The 24,132-nt window shown below is 40.5% G+C and overlaps 1 protein-coding gene across 1 annotated transcript in view; it reads right to left on the minus strand.

Moving 5' to 3' along the window:
• The window catches only part of LOC311050147 (alpha-2-macroglobulin-like protein 1), a 40,814-nt gene that overhangs the window by 289 nt on the left and 16,393 nt on the right, over window positions 1–24,132 (minus strand). The window contains exons 18-35 of the mRNA XM_084064116.1: window positions 23,964–24,114; window positions 20,575–20,803; window positions 19,862–19,988; window positions 17,534–17,655; window positions 17,077–17,128; window positions 16,532–16,618; window positions 15,372–15,548; window positions 13,530–13,611; window positions 12,703–12,859; window positions 11,366–11,440; window positions 10,176–10,341; window positions 8,218–8,420; window positions 6,935–7,150; window positions 4,125–4,243; window positions 2,648–2,738; window positions 2,002–2,073; window positions 1,729–1,834; window positions 317–358 (exon numbers count right to left, since the gene is read on the minus strand). Coding sequence (XP_083920242.1) covers window positions 317–358; window positions 1,729–1,834; window positions 2,002–2,073; window positions 2,648–2,738; window positions 4,125–4,243; window positions 6,935–7,150; window positions 8,218–8,420; window positions 10,176–10,341; window positions 11,366–11,440; window positions 12,703–12,859; window positions 13,530–13,611; window positions 15,372–15,548; window positions 16,532–16,618; window positions 17,077–17,128; window positions 17,534–17,655; window positions 19,862–19,988; window positions 20,575–20,803; window positions 23,964–24,114 — 2,274 coding nt within the window. The remainder of the gene's footprint in view (window positions 1–316; window positions 359–1,728; window positions 1,835–2,001; window positions 2,074–2,647; window positions 2,739–4,124; window positions 4,244–6,934; window positions 7,151–8,217; window positions 8,421–10,175; window positions 10,342–11,365; window positions 11,441–12,702; window positions 12,860–13,529; window positions 13,612–15,371; window positions 15,549–16,531; window positions 16,619–17,076; window positions 17,129–17,533; window positions 17,656–19,861; window positions 19,989–20,574; window positions 20,804–23,963; window positions 24,115–24,132) is intronic.

Raw genomic sequence — 24,132 nt, forward strand, 5'->3', positions numbered from 1 at the left:
TCATGGATGGCTGAGTTATTGCTGCTCCCATCTACATCCATGCTTCCTGTCTCACCAGCAGCACTGCATTATTCAAAGTAAATGAGAACAATCCAAATATCCAGTGGCTTTTTACAGCTTTTAAAATCACTAAAGATAAAGGTCCTTAACACATTGGAAGTGTGATGAATGTCACACGAAAATAAATTGCTTCGCTCTATCGCCACTTAGAATTTGTGTGGATGTACACATGATACAAAACAGCAGTTTTGATAAGAATTAAAAGCACAAAATAAACACTCCCTGTGTGTAAGTTACAATGGTGTGGTGAACTTACTCTCAGCACATGAGGAGGTATATTCAGTGACTGCCTCGTCACCTGTAAACAATGGAGAACATCAGAACTTTTTTTTTTGTTGCCCAAAATAGAGACGACAGGGTTAGAGTAGTTAACATCTCCTTAGCATTGTGTTGGAAGTGGTAACTAGTTACTAGTGAAAGGACTTAAACATGACGCTAAATAGTGGGGCAGCTAGCTAACCTATCGTTCAGTTTTTGATACAAGCACCTTTGCAAAGTAAATAATCGCAATCCTGCACAGAACAATCGTGCACTCCTTGCTCAGCAGCATCAACTGTATTCAAACACTGATGTTTCGGGTCCTCTGGACCTTCATCAAGAATGAATTTAGTATGCATCTCATGTACTATTTAGTAGCTACTAAGCATTCGGACATACTAAATGTAATTTGGTATACTAAATAGTATAGTATGCGATTTTAAATGCAGCTCTGAATGTAGTATGCATCATACATACTATTTAGTAGCTACTAAGCTTTCGGGCATACTAAAAAGTAATTTGGCATAGTATGTAACTATGCAATTTCTGACAAACCCAGTTAGTTGACTTGACTGACATTATTCACCAAATTAATTATTATGTTCAAATGGTGATCCATCTCTTTCAATTACTATTAAATAGTTCTAACTAGCTGATAGGGTGTTTTACATTGATAATTTAATAATAAGTAGCTTTAAAAAAGCTGAAATTATAGCAAGTTGAATTATTTGGTACAAAGTTTTTCGGTTACACTAATTGCCATTTTTGCCATCGTTCCTCCATTGCCATATTCTATCAATATTGAAATCAAACCAGAAAATGTATACTAGGTCCTCAAAAAGAATAAAGAATGCAATCTAACTTGTAAATTTAACTAAACCATATGGACACATTTTATTTTTGGCCAATACAGTCTCCAATGCTGCTGTATCTGCAATCTCTTTGCTGTCAAGGACAAGCAGGTCTTCACTCTCCTCTTTGAATGGATCGCCCAGTTCTCCATTACTATGAGCAGACATCTTTCCTAAATGCTTTCTTTCCTAAATGCTTTCTGCACATTTGCTGTCTGGTAATGGTGCTTTCATTTTATTTAGGTTATTACATTATGAGTTGTTACACATGATACTGACATGATACTGACCATGATACTGACATGATACTGACCATGATATTGGACATGATACTGATTTTTGCTCTATGTTGTGCTATGCCGCCCCACTAAAAGATTTAAAGAAAGCTAAGACTACAACTGAATGATAAATTAAATTAGAATAACCTTTATTTGTATACAGTAGCCCTTTGTAAGAGTTACTGTATACCTTGCATAAATCAAATCCGAGTCCATAAATGGAATATTTGTTCATTCCATTTGAATATAATAGAATGAGAGCAGAGTGATGTGATTCTTACTTGTCTGGTAGTAATCATAAACCTTGACAACAGCAGGCTTCAGGTTCCTGACGGGCACATCCTCTTCTAGAGTCACTGCGTAGGTCTTCATCACATCCTTCTTCAGCTACAACCAACCAGGAGCATTATTCAACTCACTTGTTTCACTCCACCAATCACACATTCACTCACTAGGGCTACACTATGTCATGTGTTACTGTATATTGCAATAATAGATTCCAGTTTTTTTTTCTTTCTTATTATTTGTCATTGTACATGTGTTTGTGTACCTACCCCTTCCAGGTAGATGTTGATATGTCCTTCCTCTACGTCGACACGTTTCACTAAACTCTTTTTCGTTCTCAACTATATAGAAAACAGAGGACACAGTGGGTTGAAGAGTGACTTAGACCTCACTCCATTCAGTCAACGAATGTCACTTACATTTGTTGAGTTGTAGCAGGTTCCATATACCCATGTTGTCTTTACTATTTTAGTCGTCTGTCTTTGACATTGGAAATTGTTTATATACATATTATTGATAATAGTAATGATAATTCTCTCTGCTACACACGTGGCACTCAAGTTTACACACGCACATACACTCAAAGGACCACAAAGGAACCGGACCGGGCCTCTCCATGGAGCATGACAGTGGATTGCTACTATATTACATTATACCATTATCTTAATGTTCTTATATTATACCGTTATATACTATCAAACATTATTATTATATACTATCTTACACGATTATTGTTATTGCCTCTCTCTCTCTCTCTCTCTCTCTCCTGACGTTTCTTCCAGTTAAGTTTTTTTTTGCCACTGTCGCAAAGATTGTCGGGTCTCTGCTCTATATGTTGTCTTGAGACAACTTGTTGTGATTTGGCACTTTAATAACATTGAATTGATGCGAATGAAGTATTGTCGATCATCTCACCTTTGTCATGGAGGCCTCCTCCACAATGTATCCTGACAACAGCTTGATGTTGATTATAACCATGTTGGTCTCCTCCCGTCTGCCCTGGTATCTGCTCACATGTTTTAATCAAATCAAACATTTATTGGGTTCATCTACAGCAGTGGTTCTCAACCTTGAGGCCCACTTGAAAATCTCAAAAGAGCATTATTTTACACTTTGGCTATTCACAAATAGCAGATATACAAGCTCATAGCGCGGCACCGAGTGCCGTGCTACGAGCTTGTAGATCTCCTATTTTTGAAAAATGATGAACATTTGTGCAAATCTTTGAATATACATTGTTTTAAAGCGAACATTTTTAACAAACATCTTTACTTCTGGGGGTCCCTGGAGCAAAACATTTTGAGATGGGGGTCGGCGGCCAAATACATATAATTTTGGGGGTCCTTGACATGAAAAAGTTTAAAGATTTTTTTTTTTTTCAGAATACTGTTGGGATTTATTAAGACGTGTAGAATCGGCTTCAGGTCTTAATGGGTTAAGGGGTCAGATGGGTGGGCCACATGCATTTTCAGAGCATGTTTATTTTAATGATCAATCTATGAATTGTGTTCCGGCTTGGATCAATAGAAGTAATGTAGTTAGTTCCCATTTAACACATTTTTTTCAGGGTCTTAGAGCAGAAATACCATGAAATTGGTTCTACGTTATTATTATTATTACGGGATTTCGTTTTCTTATTATGTAATATCATCATCAAAATCGTAGTCTTTTGGCAATTATTTGGGGGCCCGCTTGCAATATCCTCACGGCCCGCAAGTGGGCCCCCGGCCCACAGGTTGAAAAACAGTGATGTACAGTAGTTGACCTTTTCTCGATTCAAGTCTAGTGTTTTTAATCCATTAAGAACGCATCCGTGTCATTTTAAGGTTTCTTTGGCTATTCAAAAATAGCAGATCTGCCATTTTTTGAAAAATGTGTGCAAAATGTTTTTTGTGTTTTTTACTCCGATCTGTGCTTCTGGGGGTCCCTGGAACAACACACTTTGAGATGGGGGTCCGTGGCCAAATACATATCATTTTGGCGGTCCTTGACATGAAAAGGTTGGAGCGCCACTGAAATACTGTAGCAACATACTGTTAGGATTTAGAAAACATTTTTAGATATGTATTTGGCCACGGACCCCCAACTCAAAATGCTTTGTTCCAGGGACCCCCAAGAAGCAAAGATTTGAGTTACAAATGTTCGCTTTAAAAAAAATATATATATATATATTCAAAGATTTGCAAACTTTCCACATTAGCAGATCTGCAAGCTCATAACGCGGCACTCGGTGCCACGCTACGAGCTTGTATATCTGCTATTTTTGAATAGCCAAAGAAATCTAAAATGACACGGATGCGTTCCCGGATTGAATGGGTTACTGAAGTTACTGAAGTTGAATAGTGTTAGAAGCAGACATACAGAGCTACATTATGACGGCTCTGCACTTTACCTGACTCCCACGGTGACAGCGAGCTGAGGTCTGGATGCGCTGCAGTTGGCGATGACACACATACTGATGTTGAAGGAAGAGAAGTCTGGGGGCGGGGGGATGTTGTAGTGCATAGCGATCTGAGGAGAAAAGGTCCTCAATGAGACGTCATTCATAATGCAATGTGTTTCTGGACACTAGTGGTGGGGAAAAAGGTTCATTTTAGTGAACGAGCGATTACGTTCACGGAAATGATTCATTCACGTTCTCGTTCACGTTCACGTTCGCGGCAATGAACTAGTTCTTTTGACCGAATCGATCATGAACGACACATCACTACTGGACACCTAGTATACTGTAGCAGGACTATGACTGATGACATTATCCTATGACCTTACTACTATACTACAGTATAGTACGATGTTTAGATTTTTACGATAGTACGGTATATGGTAGTGTAGCCCCATTTGGACCACCACTCCCTCCGCTGTATAGCTCCGAGATGAGGTCCCACTGTAGCGGCTATCGGCAGCGGTAGAGTCCGTCCAAACGGTCTGTGGATCACCTTTTTCGCCACATCGTATCCAAAAAGAAAAAGATAGTCCCCGACACCGACAGGTGTTTGAGGATTTAGCTTAAATTAAACTTTTTTTGGACGGGGTTAAAAAAAAACAGTTTAAATCGCTTATTTAGTTTTCCCACTGTAGCCGAACCAGGAGCAGTACTGGCACCTGCCGTAGGGGGTTCTTCCGAGTTGAATGGGAAAACATGGCACAGGCTGACTAAATACAGTAAGCGTTTTAAACGTTTAAACGTTTTAAACGTTTTAAACGTTTTTGTTTTGTTATTTCTTATTTCTTTGTGTAATGATATTCGAACTGTGGTGCCACTATATATGTCTATGAATTGAATACCAAGGCCCTCATTGGAAACAAGTCCGCAAGGACTTTTATGAACGGACCTGTTAGACAAAGTATTTTAAATGTAAATGTGTTGTTTTACATTCTTTTGCCTAATAAAATATTCAATCAAAAAACCCCGTCCTAAAAGTTTACTTTCCGCTAAATCATCAAACATCTGTAGATTTCGGGGACTACCTTTACTTTTTGTACAATGTGGCGAAAAAGGTGATCCAGAGACCATTTCGACGGACTACCGCTGCCGGTAGCCGCAACAGTGGGACCTCATCTCGGAGCTATATAGCGGAGGGAGGGGTTCCAAATGGGGCTAATGGTAGTATGATGTTTTTTTGTGACTGCATTGTATGCATTTGTGATGCCTTCGCTTAGTATTTTTGAATTCATTTGATAGAAGAGTGTGTTTCTGACAATTTAGTATAGTATAATGAATTGAATGAATGAATGAATGAATGATTTTATCTAAGTGTCATGCCACCTCGTGGCCCATCCCTCATGGGATTATATGACACCTTTTCAGACAATATTCAAAATAGTTTCATACACTGGTTACCGGTATTGCTGATCATATACAACAAATACCAGTTTACAACAAATAAACTGGTATTAAATACTAATAAAACTAAAAACATGGTTATATGTACAAATAGAAAGAGATTGGGGCCACATGGAGCCTATCACATGATGGGGTTCAAATTGGCGAGGTATCGGAGGTTAAGTTATTGGGAATTAAAATACAAAACAACCTCTCGTGGACAGCCCATATTACAGATATATCGAAAAAGGTGTTGAAATTATCGGGAATGGTGGGCTTCTCCCTAGGGATACTTTAAAAATAATATCTCATAGCTTCATTTATAGTCACATTAATTACTGCTGTGCAGTCTGGGGAAATGCAGCTCTTGGAGACATTAAGAGACTGCAGATCACATTGAACAGGGCAGCAAGAATGGTCTTAGGTTGTGGATATGAAATTGGTACGGTTGAACTGCAAAGCATAATGGGATGGCCCACAGTATCTGAATGTGTGAGACAGCAATCTTTTGCACTGATTACAAAGATTAATGTGTCTAACAAGCCAGTTAGTGTAAGGAATCGGTTGACATTAGTTAGTCATCTGGTCAACACAAGATCAAGATGCAAAAACCACTATGTTATACCTAAAATAAAAACTATCATGGGAAGCAGATCTTTTATTTTTAGGGCGGTCAAAATATGGAACTCATTGCAATAATTTGGATGTTTGTTTAATGATTCGTGCTTTTTTCTTCTGTGTCCTATTTTTATAGTAATAAATAGTTTTTACAATGGTATGCGGTCAGGTCTAGGCCTGGCTCAGGGAGGAGGACGCCCCTGCCATGCATAGTCCACCATGGGTATCCATGGTCATCCCTTAGGTGCAACAGGCCTAAGGCCTAGTAGTAGGTGTGTATGTGAGATGAGTTACATCTTTTTATTGTGTAACTCTGTATATTGGTACTGTTTTTACATTATGGTATGTTGCAATATGTTTATTGTAATTTTTATCAGTATTGTACACTGTACGTATGTAATGTATTGTATTTCTGCTTGCTGGACTCTTGAAAGATTAGCCTTGTCTAAAAGAGATCCAAATAAAATAAAATAAAATCAAAATACCGACCAAACAAAACAAAACAAAACATTACATGAAGTACATATCTCCTACTGGCTGTACAATGCTTTTTTAATAATGAATTGAAGACCAATAGCAAGTTAGCAACCTTAAAGTTTAACTGTGTAAATCTTCTCTTATGGGTGTCCCTGGTACAAAATATTTTCTGATGGGGGGTCCGCTGACAAATGCATATCAATTTGGGGGTCCTTGACATGAAAAGGTTTGAGAACCACTGATCTATTGGTATCTATAAGTTACCGCTATGAATTATTAGTTACCTGAGTGAGGACACAACTCTGTCCCTGCGCTTTGATTGTGTAGTCCCATGGGAGCTGGGTCAGTTCCTCCTCCTGGTAGAGCAGTCTGTTGCTCTCGTCCACACTGAACTCTGTCACCAGACCTGTTGATGTGCTCACTTTCACCGTACTGCTTCCCCCAGGACTGTAGGTGGCAGCACCGAACATGGCCAATGCCTGAAGTGCTACCACTGTGTCCTGGCCGTCAAAGATATAGGAAGAGGGGTTACTATTACAAAAGGGATAATTGTCTTCGGAGGGCCAGGAGACAAAGACTACAGCATGTTTTTGCCCTTGTCCGTGTGTCCGCCCATCTGTCTAATCTCGGACACCGCTGGACCGATCAGTGTCAAACTTTGCATGCACACTTCCAGTAGGCAAAGGAAATATCTTTCAGATTTTTCATATTCCATTCCGATTGGCTATGATTGGCTTTCAAAGTTTGCAGGAGAAGCCGATTTGACAAAGAAATGATAAAAAATCATGAAGAATACAGCATCAAATCTACCCCAAATGTGGTTTTGGCATTGGCTGTGAATATACAATGACATGTTGGTGGTTTAGTAAAGCCATTAATGGCTTTATTTTTAGATTTCACATTTGTTTCCTTTTTTCTGCACAGTTCTGAACCTGAATCACTGAGTAAATGTTAGCTAAACGATATTATGTGGTATATACATTTGAATTTAGGTCATAAATATACATTTTCTCCAGCTACTATTTTCGGCAACACTCTTGAAATCAATCTGCACTTTAAAATGCACTAAAATGTAAAGATAATGCACAGTAACTTGGACAAATAACCATGCAATGACATTCTGTGTGTTGGATATCTCAAGTCTATACAAGTACTGAATAAAATGCCTTCCAATGGCTTCCTAAAAAATCGTTATACTTTGGAAAAACTGTCAGCAGTAATGTCACATACAGTATAGCGCGAGTCAGAGTCAGTGGGCTGAACATGGCAGACAGCCGATATGGTCCTTTAAGTATATAGTTGGGTTTTTCCGTGTGTGATTTATTTAGATGTGTGCAGAGAGACAGGAAGCTCAGGATAAAGTGTAAAAACATGCAACAAGAGGTCTCCACACGGAATTGAACCTTGGCGCCGACAATTATGTGCTCAATGCACCATCCGTTCAGCTCCCGGAGCGCAGCAAGTTTTTAGACAGAAAAAAAAAAGAACAGACATAACTCAGGTCGAGTTTACTAAGTCTAGGGGGTTTAGGTGGTTAAGAGAAGTAAGAAGACTGTTACTACTGTACCTGTGTGGAGGCAAAGCCACCCCAAGGGTTCTGCTGCTGGGCCAGCCATCGGACGATGCCAGCTGCGTAGTCCAGGCCAAAGTCTGAAATGGTGGCGTTACCGCCGGAGAGCAAGGCCAGTAGTGTATACGATGTCATCTCCACCGCCAGGGAATCCAGTTTTTTAGTGGGGCCTTCGGCTCTCTCCCAGTGACGACTACCATCTGTAGGTACGATCGCAAGAGTTCATATTTATGACTTTTCACTTTTACATTTCTGTATCCCTACCTGTATTTGTACCTGAAATTGTATTAAATGGCAAGGAAGGATTTGTATTTTCATTTATATTTGCTTCCATATATTTTAACTAAAATATTTATTTTGTACACATTAATTTCAAACAAAGAGCTTTCAGTATGGGATAGCCTTCCTAGATTTTACTGCAGCGTTTGACCTGATCGATTACACAATTTTAATTAAAAAATTAAGTCAAGTCAAGTTTCAGTCAAACTTCTATCAACTGGATGAAATCCTATCTGTATGGCAGGAAGCAGTCCGTCTATGTCAACGGCTCATACTCCTCTCCACGCTTTACCAACTGCGGCATCCCGCAAGGGAGTTGTCTTGGGCCTCTGTTATATATCATATTCACAAACGATCTTCCATTAGTATTAGTCGACTCAAGTGCACATATGTTTGCTGACGACACTACCATCACTGCAGTGGCTCAGTCACAAACCCAATTACATGAATATTTGACAAATGATTTTAAACGTGTTGCAGAATGGATAGATAACAATAAACTGGTATTAAATACTAATAAAACTAAAAACATGGTTATACGTACAAATAGAAAGAGAAAGAGATTGGGGCCATGGAGCCTATCACATGGTGGGGTTCAAATTGGCGAGGTATCGGAGGTTAAGTTATTGGGAATTAAAATACAAAACAACCTCTCGTGGACAGCCCATATTACAGATATATCGAAAAAGGTGTTGAAATTATCGGGAATGGTGGGACGTATTGCAGGGCTTCTCCCTAGGGATACTTTAAAAATAATATCTCATAGCTTAATTTATAGTCACATTAATTACTGCTGTTGCAGTCTGGGGCAATGCAGCTCTTGGAGACATTAAGAGACTGCAGATCACATTGAACAGGGCAGCAAGAATGGTCTTAAGATGTGGATATGAAATTGGTACGGTTCGGTCAAAGCATAATGGGATGGCCCACAGTATCTGAATGTGTGAGACAGCAATCTTTTGCACTGATTACAAAGATTAATGTGTCTAACAAGCCAGTTAGTGTAAGGAATCGGTTGACATTAGTTCGTGACAGTCATCTGGTCAACACAAGATCAAGATGCAAAAACCACTATGTTATACCTAAAATAAAAACTATCATGGGAAGCAGATCTTTTATTTTTAGGGCGGTCAAAATATGGAACTCATTGCAATAATTTGGATGTTTGTTTAATGATTCGTGCTTTTTTCTTCTGTGTCCTATTTTTATAGTAATAAATAGTTAGGTATCCGGTCAGGTCTAGGCCTGGCTCAGGGAGGAGGACGCCCCTGCCATGCATAGTCCACCATGGGTATCCATGGTCATCCCTTAGGTGCAACAGGCCTAAGGCCTAGTAGTAGGTGTGTATGTGAGATGAGTTACATCTTTTTATTGTGTAACTCTGTATATTGGTACTGTTTTTACATTATGGTATGTTGCAATATGTTTATTGTAATTTGTATCAGTATTGTACACTGTACGTATGTAATGTATTGTATTTCTGCTTGCTGGACTCTTGGAAGATTAGCCTCGGCTAAAAGAGATCCAAATAAAATCAAAATCAAATAGCCTTCATCTTCAGAGGCTAAAGTCGAAGTTATACTAGGTTGTGCACCCAAAATACCAGATCTACATGTATTTTTGGTGCACTGGTGTGCAACTACGTATAAATCTAGTGTAACACTTTGCTGCCCTACCTTCAACGATGGCCTGTTCGTGCATGGAGGTGATGAGTCTGAGTCTGATCTCCTGGTTCGCAGCCAAGGTGAAGGTGTAAGCCAGCAGGGCTGTAGTGTATCTGTTGTCCAGTTTACCTTCTGCCGCTTGCAGTAGACAGGTCAGACACTTCTGTACCACAGGGTCCTGATACAACAGACACACAAGAGATGACTTAATTTCATTGACCAACATCACAAATACACCTAATTTTAAGCAAGCTGGTTATACTCTCTCACACACGATATGACAGACATGCAATTTTGATGACACAGTTGTGTATGTAATAAACAACAATATAAATAAGCCTACATACAAAAAGTTGATTGATTTATCATACAATAAAAATATTTTCAAGTGGGCCCTGACCAGAAAAGGTTGAGAACCATTGATATAAACAATAGCCAAGCTGGAAAAAGTAATAATCAAAGAATAGCAGCAAGGACCATGTTGTGTTATTGATCACAGTTCGTTTGACATCAGTTTCTTATAGGATTAGATATATTAATATGTAAAGATGTAATTAGAACATTTAGGTTCTGGTCTATATTGGTCTCTGGATCAGGTTAGAGAATTATAATAGAATTTTTAGAATACCAATCTGATCAAAATAATTTCTTGGCTATCTAATTGTATTTGGAACATAGAGAGTTAACTTCACAGCAGGGGTCTTGTCACAGCTCCTGTTGCCGTCATTAGGATCTATTCAACAATTGTTCCAAGGTCTATTTCCACTATTCTGTTTCTAGCTGGTTCAGCGATACCATTGATGTTGCCAAGAAGTGTAACATGCCTGTACATAGAATATGACCATTCAAGGACAGCATCTTTGTTAGAGTGGACAACTATAAGAAGGGTATGAGATTGGTGCTCTGGGTGCTTTCCCCCTGCTGGGGCCCGAGGCCTGGTCTATAATGCAGTTATGCTGTTTTTATGCAAGAATCTTCTTCAATAAATGTGTCAACACTTCACCCTGTTTGGTCATTAATATTTTTCCCATAATAGGATCATTTTCTATGTACATATGACAACATCCACACCATCAAGTTCTGTAAAGGTGGCGGACAAAGTACAGATCAATGAAAACTTTGTGTTATTTAATGGCCAGGTTGGGCGTGTACCAGTCTGTAAGCAACAGAACTAGACGGTGCAGCATGATGTAGAAACTCACTGTGGTGTCGGGATTCACTTCCAGTAGAGCAGCTGTGATGTAGGCTGTCAGAGAGATGTCATCACTCACTCCTCCCTGTAGACAGAACCACCACCAGCAGTCAGAGTTATGTTTACAGGCTAGAGACACTTTCATTCAGTAACACCCTGAGCGTCCCATACTCTGTAAACTTCTGTGGGAAACAACTATCAGTGAAAACAGCTGTTAAGGTGCGTTCCCACCGAAAAATAAAATATCTATTAGCTTGAATCACTCCACTTTGGTCGCACTGGTCAGTGTTGGTGGGGGGAAACGAACGTCGCCTCAGTTGGGATTTTCCACCTGGAGTGAAGATACCAAGGCGATGAAACGTTTCGTTCGCACCGCTCGATGCAAAGACGTGCCAAGTCGCGTCTTTGCATTGACTTTGTATTTAATCGCGCCGCTTGAAAATACTTTCGGTGGGAACGCACCATTAGTTTGCTCATAAGCTATCCAGCTAAAAACGTCCATGTTTTTTTATTCATTATTATCATTTGCATAGGGCCGAGCACTGGACCAGTGTGAAGTACTTTTTTAAATGAAAGGAATTAGTTATTATTATTCTAAGTACAAATTAATCACATTTTTGAGGGGCTTAATGTGCTCAAAAAGTCGCACAACATTGCACATGCATCACAAATGCAGAAGCGTCCAATTCTGTAGACCTACTGTCTATGGTACTCTATTTCTTCCACTCCTATGGCAATATGGCCCAGACAGACATTAGAATCTACAGCGTATAGTCTGACACGATACTAAAGTCTGGGCACAGGCAATTTTCTCTCCAGTTGGCAGATTTTGTTCCCTAAAGTCTGTCTGGGTTAGTGTTAATACAGTATGTACTGTAGAAATTCTACAAGCTGTCAACAGGATGCCTTCAAGGCAAATTCATGTTTTATTTGTCAGTTTGCATACATTTGCACACATTCTATAATATAATAATCTACTCATAGTTGTATTTCTATCTATCCATTGTCATATAATATGTACAGTACAATACATACTTGTATGTTAACTTTTTAATATTCTGAACATTTACCTATACTCTCTGTACTTGCTTACAGTCTGCATTGCGTTATGGTCATCTGCAAATAAGCATTCACTGCTGAGTGTAATGCAACTACACATTTGAAAAAGTCTGGGTCTGTGCGTGCATGCGTGTGTGTGTGTTTTAGGGATATCCCACAGCTCAAGCTGTGTTGTGTTACTGACATCCAACAGAAGTCTTGAGCCAGAATGGCTAATTATCAGCAGCATATTTACTGGCTCTGCCAACAGCACTGCTATGCTCTGTCAGCTAAATACAGGTCACAAACCTTCATTCCGTTGTTCAACAGTTTCCCCACTGAGTTGATGCAGCCGTCCTTATTCTGGTGAGAAGCCAGCCACGACTTGGCATCCTCAACGTGGTTGGGGTCCACAAAGATGAATGGTTTGGCCCCAGCAAATGACTTCATCACAAAAGCAGTCAGCCTGGGCGCAACACACACACACACACACACACACACACACACACACACACACACACACACACACACACACACACACACACACACACACACACACACACACACACACACACACACACACACACACACACACACACACACACACACACACACACACACACACACCAAAGCTGACCATGACTAATGGTTGTGGTAACCTTTAAATGAACCCTGCTTTCATGGCGATTATATAACGGCTGCAAATGGCGAGCTGTCTCACATTTGGCTCTGCCTGCACCCACAGCGACCCAACATGATCTTACACTATACACTACACCCATACACAGCTACACACTACACCATACACAGCTACACACTACACCATACACAGCTACACAGCTACACACAAGACACATACAGTACACAGCTACACACTACACCCATACCCAGCTACACACTTCACCCATACAGAGCTACACACCAGTAGTAAAGATTAATCTAAAAGTAGTTTAATTGAAAACTTTGTGGACAAATATGCATCCATTTATTCATGCATTTTAGAAAGGGTCTTCAGAGAAAATTGCAGAGAGTTCCTATGTGGAATTAATGTAAGGCCTACTGATTGGCACATTATTATGAATGCTAATCAGAATAACAGTGTGGCTGACATAATAACTGAGACTCATCATACTGACCAGGTGTTGCCAGATTTGTCGCTCTTCCCAAAGGCGCTGTAGGAACCATCATCATGTTTATAGTTCAGCTCTCTCTGATACCCTGTATCACCCATAAACATGCAGTATATCAACAAACAACAACAACAAAAAAAACCTACTCACTCTGATAGGTATAAAACTATGTATTTTGTCGACAATATTGATATATATGCCATTGTATCCTATTTTAGTGTGCCATCTCTGCATAACTCAAGTTTGCCTACCAATGCTATGATTTTATTAAGTTCAAGGTGGTCTGGAACTAATCCTAGTATTAGTTCTCTCCTTTCCTCTAGAGACTGCATGTGTTTTGAGTTGCACAGCGCACAGGCCCAGCCGAGGTCACTGATTATCTCTGGAGGAATACAATAACAGCTAATTGGAGTTAACTTGACCATCTATGACAAAGCCACAACACCTCCAGCGACGCCGGTCAGAGCCAAGGTCTCGCCAAAGTCTCAACCTACGAGCAAGGCTCCTCATGGCCAGATGTCATCGTCAGAGCTGATAACAACGTGCTTTTTTCTTCTGTGTCCTATTTCTATAGTAATAAATAGTTTTTACAATGGTATGCGGTCAGGTCTAGGCCTGGCTCAGGGAGGAGGACGCCTCTGCCATGCATAGTCCACCATGGGTATATCCATGGTCATCCCTTAGGTGCAACAGGCCTAAGGCCTAGTAGTAGGTGTGTATGTGAGATGAGTTACATCTTTTTATTGTGTAACTCTGTATATTGGTACTGTTTTTACATTATGGTATGTTGCAATATGTTTATTGTAATTTTTATCAGTATTGTACACTGTACGTATGTAATGTATTGTATTTCTGCTTGCTGGACTCTTGGAAGATTAGCCTCGGCTAAAAGAGATCCAAATCAAATCAAAATCAAATCAAACAACTTACTTTGTGTATAACTGTTGTGATCATTGACTGTTGAGGCAGAGAGATATTTTTGCTGTACCTGTACGGTGCCTCGTGGATTGATTCTTTCTCTTAATACAATGTCAACCTTTTAATTTGAGAACCGGCCTGTGTCTGTCTTTGATTTCGTCTCATCCTTTTTACACAGGGTTTTCAGCTGTTTAACTACAAATAGTTTTAATTAACATAGAGCAGGATTTAAGACCCTTATCAGCTCTTTTATCTACTTTATCACACTCAAATGTAAGAACAGTATGTGGTCCTGAATTCATGGTCAACCTGAAAACCACTCTTTGATTTATAACTTAAACCCTCTACTTAAGTAAACTGCACCGAGTTGGCTCGATACTTGCCCACTCTTTTCCCCTCTACACCAGATCTCTTTGCTGAAAATAGCTAACAGATAACACCTTTGTTTATTTTGTATTATAATGTCCTTTCATAATGCGTTTCCTTTGCTTAATATTTTATGGAAAGCACATTGAATTGCCTTGTTGAAATGTGCTAAATACAAATAAAGTCGCTTTGCCTTACAAGCTCACAATGTCTCGCATTGCAAGCTTGCAGATGAGCCATTATCGGCTAATGTTCTCCCCAGAATAATTTCACCCTGAGCAAGCAAAATTGCTTGCTCAGGGTGGGACTGTCGGGTCTCTTCTCTACATGTAAAGTGTCTTGAGACAACTTGTTGTGATTTGACACTTTAATAAAATTGAATTGAATTGAGAATAGGAATGCTAGGATTCAAGTGGTTAACCATCTTCAACCTGGTATCCCTATTTTGGGTAAGTCATTATAGGCGAAAATGTTCAAAAATATTTTTGGGGGAGTTTGTAGATCTGCTAATACCACTGTACGATGAAGTATAAAATACAGCTTAAAGTTCAGTTATGGGCTCACCACTCTCCAGGAAGCGTGTGGCTCTGTCCTGGATGTCTTTGGTGAGCTGTCCGGTGCTCTGCAGGTATCTGAGGATGTAGATGTTGGGAGCGAACAGGACCATGTTCTGCTCTCCACAGCCGTACGGCATCGCCAGCAGCTTGTCCAGGTTCTTCATGGCTCTTCCCATCAGGTCACCTAGGGAAGGTTAATAAATATAGATGATTAGATCAAATATACAGTATGTATATAAAGTGGATAAAATCGAAGATATTCAAAAAAAGAGAAAAAAGAATGAAAGTTTCATGTAAGCAGAGCAGACAGAATCAGGGTATCGATTAAGCTATATTACATTAGAGGGAATTAACATTTAGAAGATAAGTACAAAACTAAACATACGAGGGACAAAAATCTCCAAAAAAAGATGAGATACTTGCACAGCAGGTGCGAGCCTCTGAGTCTGGGGTACAGAACCAGTTTACCTTGTATATGTGTTGTGTGAAGAATGTTGTACTGCAGTACAGGACAATTTACATAGTATTAAAGGGGATCTCTTCCCAACACCTACACAAACCTTGTTGAAACATTTTCAGTGATTTTCCAGTGTGAGCTCTCGACACAATGTATTGGCAAGTGTTGACAGATTTTCACTTCTCATCAAAACGGAACAATAGGATTCACGTTAAATATCAGCAAAGTTCCCCTGTAATCTAGTACAAGAATGAGCAGAGAATGAATAGGAATGAGAAGAAGAGGGCAGGAATCATGTTCATGGAAGATTATGGTCAGATTTCCAGAAAACGGGGGCTGGAATGTCCTTGAGAGCAATTTGTTCCAATAAATATGCAGATTTGCACTGAATAATGCTCTTCAAAATGAGATTGATCTTACCCAACCGTATCCATATCTGGGGAGTCTGTGTGTCTGTGCATGTGTGTAAATATTAGGATATTAGTCCTACGTGGAATGTTGGACTGGACAAAGTTGAATGTTCACAAGATTCAACTTTGTGGCATTTACAGTACCTTCATTTACCTTACTTTTGTGGCATTTTAATGCGTGTGAATGTAATACACATTGTAAGGCTGTTGGATAAAAGGTGCTACAGTATATGGATGATTTACCAAATTCACAAATTCTGCGTGTACAACTATTTAGTTTAATAAGTAGATCTTACTGACCCAGTACAGAGACGAAGGCCTTGGGTGACCCGACTATAAACTGATCAGGGAGCTTCAGAGAGATCTCCTCCTCCACTGGTTCACCTTCTGCACCAAACCAACGCGATGAAAGCCACAGACAGATGGATTGGTGGGTAGAGGGTTGGTTAAGGGTTGCAGAAGGAGGGCAAGGGTCGGACAACAGGGAGACATTGGGGTCAGAGGGTCACATTTAGAAGAGAAGACTTCATTCCAAGGGGTTGTTTATACTTTTGGGGAGAATGTGTGCATTGTGTGATGTTAAAATGTTCAAGAATTATTAGATCATACAATTGCACTGTATGTAGTAATGGGGAAATGTTTGTTGAGGGTTACATATATAGGCCTGTCACAATGATTACATAATCGCAGAAAATAGACGATCTACAAGCTTGTACAGTAGATCTGCTATTCTCGGAAAATGTCCCTAGAACAGGGATGTTAGGGTTCAAGTGGTTAATACAGTTATAGAGCTAATAGGAACTTCATCATCAAACTGTTGTTGTTTAATGTCTCTGTATGCTGACCTGCAGGACAGAGGAATGCATTGTGGGTGCTGGTCTCTGGTACTCCTTCAGCCTGGGGAAAACCAACAGACATTAATAAAACACAGACATTAATCACACACAAAGTACGTTAAGTATTTATCTATAGTATGATGTTTGGACTGTAAACAAAATTGTAACAGAAAAAAATCAACGGTTTGTCAGACTGATGCAAACAAATGAGAAGTCATTACACGCAAATGCGCACACACACACACACACACACACACACACACACACACACACACACACACACACACACACACACACACACACACACACACACACACACACACACACACACACACACACACACACACACACACACACACACACACACACACACACACACACACACACACACACACACACACACACACACACAATTTGGGCCCTATAGTGTGCAAGTGTTTATTTTATTTTATTTTCAGACACTGACCTCCACAAGCAGGGGGCGGATCACTGTGTCCTTCTGTCCTTTCTCAGGGACAGTCGCTATGTCGTTACCACACAGCTGTTCTGTCCTCAGGGCCTCAGCGCTGACCTTCAGACTCACCTTACCTGTACATACACACACACACATACACACACACACACACTTATTGATTACGGTTCATTCTGCTGACACCCCGTCATTCAATCTGTGTATTTAGGCTAATCTGCATTTCCCTCCTTATGGATTAAAGTCTTCCATGTTCTTTCTCCTTCCCCTCTTTCTCCTCAGTCTCCGTTTTCTGTTTCACCATGGCAACTCACCCTCATTCTCTCTCCTAATATTTTATTAACGTATGGAAAATACCAGCTCATTTCTTCCATTCCCGGTGTGTTTTGCAATTACCTCCAGCAATTTGTATTACCTTTTAGATTTTTTCCACCAATTTCCCTAATTTGAATTGAATATTTCAAAACAGACTAAATATTTTAGTCTAACTTTATAAAATATGAGTGCGCATATTGCATTCATGGGGATAGTTTTATAGAGTACCTTCATTAACCAAACTTGACATCTTGGGAAGTTGTTTTCATTCTGTTTGGAGTTTAATGGGAAATAATGAGCCTGAGAATTAAGGCAAAACTGACACAAAACGAATACTACTTTACGTATCTATGTCCACCATATGGGAACTAATTAACGAATACAACATATCTATGGCCACCATATATGTATATATTAGCTGAGTTTACATGCTACAGTAGTCTCCATAATTTAATCTGGTTTAGCAAATTAGCGTTACATTAACAATATACTGGAAGAAAAACATGACACAAACAGAGGTATGTACGGAAAAACTGTATGTTTGTGTGAGCACTTTTTAATGAGACAGGGATTAGAGCTCAAATTGGATTCAGGTACTGGCAGGACAGCTTTTCCAGCAAGCATTAAAATGTAGAGCTGCAAGCCATTATGGTTTATGTAAAACCACCAAATGTAAAAACAGTCAGGGTATGTAAAATAGAAGAATGAAAAAACTTCCCCCTAACACCCCTCTCCTTCACTTGTTCCCTCTCCTCTCCCCTAACTCCTACCCTCCTTCAAATCCTACCTTCTAACCTCCTTCAATCACGATCATAGAGGACAACTACACATCTCTGCCCCCTCTGGAGAGAAGAGAGGTTTCCTCGCATTTCGTCAGAGAAAGAGACTACCTGACTCGTTAGTACAAGTGATTGTCAGCGCTCCTCAGAGGACGGGCGGGGGGGCAAAGTGCAATCAGGTATTCATCCCAGATCGTTGTCTTCATCTCCGTTGATGGAGGCTGACAGCCTGAAATCCTTGGGTTTCAGGCCGTGCAAAGATCAACGTTAGGAGAACAAGTTGGTTCTTTAGGCAGCAGCAAGGGACTGAGCTGTCAGCACGCATGATTCACACCAGTTATCTTGACTTACCGGGTCCTACCTTGACTACATACCTGTGAAAGAGATTCTGTTTTTATCTGAACATCTATGTGGGTGTGGAGGTGCTGTAACTGTAGGAAATAGAAATCACTGAAGAAGACAGTATGTCTGCTAGATGTGAGGGCTGCATAGCGGCACGAACCTCTAGAGAGTGTGTGTGTGTGTGTGTGTGTGTGTGTGTGTGTGTGTGTGTGTGTGTGTGTGTATATATATATACAGTACACTGCATATTTACACACACACACACACACACACACACACACACACACACACACACACACACACACACACACACACACACACACACACACACACACACACACACACACACACACACACACACACACACACACACACACACACACACACACACACACACACACACACACACACACACAGTATTTTAGGGCTGTCAAATGATTAAAATGTAATCAGATTAATGACGGATTAATAATTAAATAATCAGATTAATGACAGATTATTAATTAATGAATCATGATTAAATCACCAGTCGCAACTACAGGTATGCTCAAAATATGCCCAAATTCTCTGTCCTGTATATGTTTGTGGCAAAGATAAATTACTTTCTCTCGCTTTTTCCCCATTGTGCCAACACTCACTTGGCATCGCTGACTCGTTGTTCACTGCCAGCTAGCCAAATCAAATATTTGATGATCCATTAACAAAGGAAACCATAAAATACTTAACAGCACACTATGTGCTGTTAAGAGACTACCATAATGAATGAACAAAGAGGAGAGGAGTTTCAAAAGAATGTTTTGAACATCAAATTGTCCCAGGGAAATGTGTTTCTACAGGGCTGAACTGGGTAGATCTGAGTTAAGTGAATAGAGTGAATAGTGTGACTCACCCAGAGCGGTAGGTGTCACAATCCAGTTGAATGTGTGAGACTCTTCCCCACACAGACACAGGGTATACACACAGCCATCACACTGTTTGACGGTGTAGTCATCCGATTCGCTCAAAGTGGCCTGCACCTGCACAGAACGCAACAACAGAAAAAACACTTAAGTCAGTAACATAATATATAAATAAAATAGTATATAAATAAAACAGCAAGTCCTTTCCACATTGTAGAAATCCAGCATCACAATGGGTGGCCTTTGACTGATTGATTGAATACTTTATTAACAAGTGTGTTAACAGTACGGTAGTACAGTCAACAAAGCTATGCTAAAAGGATAACACAAAAAGCTCCAGGGGGTTTGTTTCCATTGTGGTCCATTGTACTCAATTCATCAACAAGGCATACAATACATTTCAGTACAAAACCAATAGCAGCAAAAGATATATTTACAGAAAAAGAGGGGTGGGGGGCAGAGGATGCCACTCCCACAGGCTCCTTCCGTGGAGCCCACTGAGGGAGCGCATTTGGCTCTCTGGGGCGCAAGCTGATAGGGGATAGTCCAATTGTAATTTGAGGACAGCCATATTTTTAGGCCAGTTTGATCTGGGCATCTGTGTATCGTGTCTGAATGTTGTTTTTACTGCACAAATGAACTTCCGAAAGGAAAATAAAGTAAAGGAAAATAAAGTAAATTAAGTTTTGTACTCTAGACGTACCATAATGCATGTGGAGAGGTAGTTGAACACCGTAGCTTTGAGTGTGAACACTTCTCCCCTGATGACGGAGTAGGGTAGGGTCAGACTGATGAAGAATGGCTTGAAGGCGGTCAGTGCAGTGTTGGGAGCCAGACCTAGGCCTACAGAGGACGATGTACAGAAGGCCCCAGCAGCCCACTTGGTAATGGTGTCAGGAACCATCTGCTCCAAACTCAATGATCCAGTGTCTCTGTAGCACAAACCAACAATGTATTTTAACTACATAAATTCAAGATTCAAAAAACGTTATTAGGGATAGATAATTGTCTAGGTTAGGGGCTCCCGAACAATTTAAAATACATACACTCATGACAGACAAAAAAAAAAAAACTTAAAAAAAGAAAAAACACACATTTTGTATAATTAAGAGCAGGAGTGCAGAGCAGAGCTGCATTAAAACAAGAAAAAAAAAATGGATATTGCAGTGAGCTTTCTTTTTGGCCAGAGGTACTCTGTAGAGCACTGCATAGGGATCCCGTGGTACCCGCAGGACCCAATGCAATTCGATGAGTGACCAGTAAGTATACTGCAGTTAAAATGTCCTGTCTGTCTTTTTTGTAGACACCGTCCACATATTGTGTGGAAGAAAGGTGCCCAGGTACTTAAGGTCTCAACCGGTTCCCCCTCCTGCCCTTCCAGCCCGAGTGGTCCACAGACAGGTATCAGGTGCCCAGCGCCCCTACAACACAGCTGCTTGGTCTTGCTGATGCTCAGTTCAAGTGAGCTCTCCTTGAGCCAGAGGACCACACAGTGTCCACATACTGCCTGTATGTGGACAGGGAGCACTCCTCTGTCAGGGGGGCCACTAGGGCAATGTCATCAGTATATTTAAAAAGTGACAGTCTGTTGTTATTGCAGGTGATTTCGTTTGTGTGTATGGAGAAGAGGATGGGTGACAAGACACAGCCCTGTGGGACCCCATATACCCTGTACTTGGACAAACACATTAATGATTAGCCACATGAACCGTAGCATCCCTATTCTGCATGAACGTTCGGAGAAAATACCAGATCTACAGGCTCACAGCGCTTGTGGATTGGCAAAGACATTTTGCGTAGAGGGTAAAAAAGCAAGTCTGTGATTCCATCGTGGAGTGAACTTTTCAAAACAAGCTACCTCAGTTGCGTTGAGAAAAAACATTATTTTCAACATTTCCTACAGATATATCCAGTTTATTTTATCCTAGCATAGTAGTCAGTAGAAATGTTACGCAGTTTTTAGTTGCACCACATGAACACTGGGGTTGGGCTCGACACTAGAGCTAAATTCCATTCCCCAAAGCTCGGTCACTCGCTTACTCTCCTCGCTTCCTCCACTCGCGCCTAAGCCCTGCCCCTGCGAGGAGCCGAGGATTATTTGCGAGGAGGGAGTGGTCGACCGGTTGCCCTCAAAGGATCGGAATGCACTCAGCGTCATTTCAAAGCGACGGCAAATTCCGCGATCAGTTATGATGTCTCACACAGCTGGACCAGAGCCGTGGATGAAAATATACATGCATAGAATAATATGCAGGTATAGAATAATACAGAATATAAGAATAGACAATTCATCAATGTGGATGGATGGCCACATCGTTATCTTTAGTTAATATTGTTGTGCAAAGTCATTTATTCCTGAAATAGTGAATGAAGCGCCAGGATGAGCTTACATTTATGAATTTAATCCTGACCTGTCCCTCTTTTTTCTCGTACAGGCCCCAGAACCCCAGTACAAAAATGTACTCCATGAAGTGTAGATGCGTGGCAAAAAGGAAACGTCGCAGCCGAGGGGCGCGCAGAACGGTGGATGCATATTTATAGCAGAAACAGGTTCACATATAGCCGTACTCATTCTGAACCGATTATTAAAATGTAAAATTCTCTATTAGCTGTGAAGGGTCGTCTTTCATGTGTATCAGTCATGATTGTTTCGCCATCAAACAATATCAAGCAAAAATAAAATATCGGCGGGTCCTTCTTCACCATCGCGCTGCTCGCGCACCTCTCGTCCTAAAACATCCTCGCCCCGGGTCAAATCCGGCAGCCTCAGCCCGCGAAAAAAAATGGGGCAGTGTGTTTTAGGACGAGCGTTCCGTTTTCCACCCGTTTTCTTTTCTTTTTCTTCGTCCCAGAAGTTAACAATGTTAACATAATCTTTGTCACAGTCAGTTATAGTAGTCCGTGCACTGCATTGAGGCATGCATGAAGAGAAACTATCAGCTTTTGAGACAGAATAAGTGTGCACAATATATTACAATGTATAATTGTATTATGCTTTATATCATACAACGCAATAAAGCCAGTGGCGTGTTGGGGGGGGGCATGTTTTCGGCATGGTTTCGGGTTTCAAGCATTGTTTGTATGGCCACATGTGGAGGAGGACCATGTATACGTCACGGGGGAAGGGGGGAAAAAAAACGTGTACACGTGATGCGGAAGTCTGCCGCGAGGAGCTGTGGAGACAGCTCGAGCGTACACTTCATGTACACTCGCTCAATGCAGAAGCGGAGAGCCTCCTCGCCTCCTCCACTCGACTCGCCTCCTCCAAGAAGCAAATGAACAACTGGAATCTGACTACTTCCGGTTCGAGGTCGGAGTGACTGAGTGGGAGTGAGTGAGTGGCCGAGATTTTCGGTATTGGAATTTGGCTTAGGGGTTGGGCTCGACAAGCTTAATGCTTCTCCCAAACCCTTTTTCAGGGACTTGGACAATTGTTATGATTGACACTTCGATTGTTATTATGATTATTATGAATACTATTGTAAATATATTAACCAAATGCATTAATTATATATATATACACACACACACACACACACACACACACTTGTCCAAAGGAACTGAAAATAAAACCGAACTGAACACAAGCACCCTCTAGTTGATTGAAATTATATAATTTCACTTTTAACGAAGGAGACAATCGGCAAGATAAAAAAAACAAGATATACTTCTCCTTTGTGTAACAAAGTAACTTGTTCAGATGAGATCAATATTATATATAAAATGTTCCACTCAATGTTGTCCAGCCTGTCAGGAGGACATCGCTATATTTGTCATTGGGCCCGATTCACTAAGCAGTTTACACCCATATTTTGAGTGTAAACAGCTTTATGGTCTTAAATGGGGGCATGGAGCAATGCAAAGGATCTGGAAACAAGCTTCGGCTTTTTTTTGTGTATAATCTACATTTTTCTAAATGGTGACATTGTTATGATTCTTTTAAACTGCCAATACAATTATTCTATTCTAAAACAAGATTAACACTGCAAGTAGTGAGACAGCAGATGTGGCATTACAATATCAACACTGAAAGTGTTAATAATGTCAAGTCGCATCCGTCCTTGCTGAATAAAGAGAGCTACTGAATATTACCCAACAGCCACCAGATCCCAGATCCAGGTCTCAGGGAAGTGAGTCCTGACGGTTTCCTTCGACTCCCCGTGAAGTCTTGAAGATCCGGTGTCTGCTGCGGTCTCCACTTGCATTGTGTTGAATGCCATCGGGATCGGTGAGTCTACGTAATCTGTGACACATATTGAAT

This window comes from Gymnoscopelus microlampas, assembly GCF_963454915.1.
Source record: "Gymnoscopelus microlampas genome assembly, chromosome: 8".
NCBI classification, from domain to species: domain Eukaryota; kingdom Metazoa; phylum Chordata; class Actinopteri; order Myctophiformes; family Myctophidae; genus Gymnoscopelus; species Gymnoscopelus microlampas.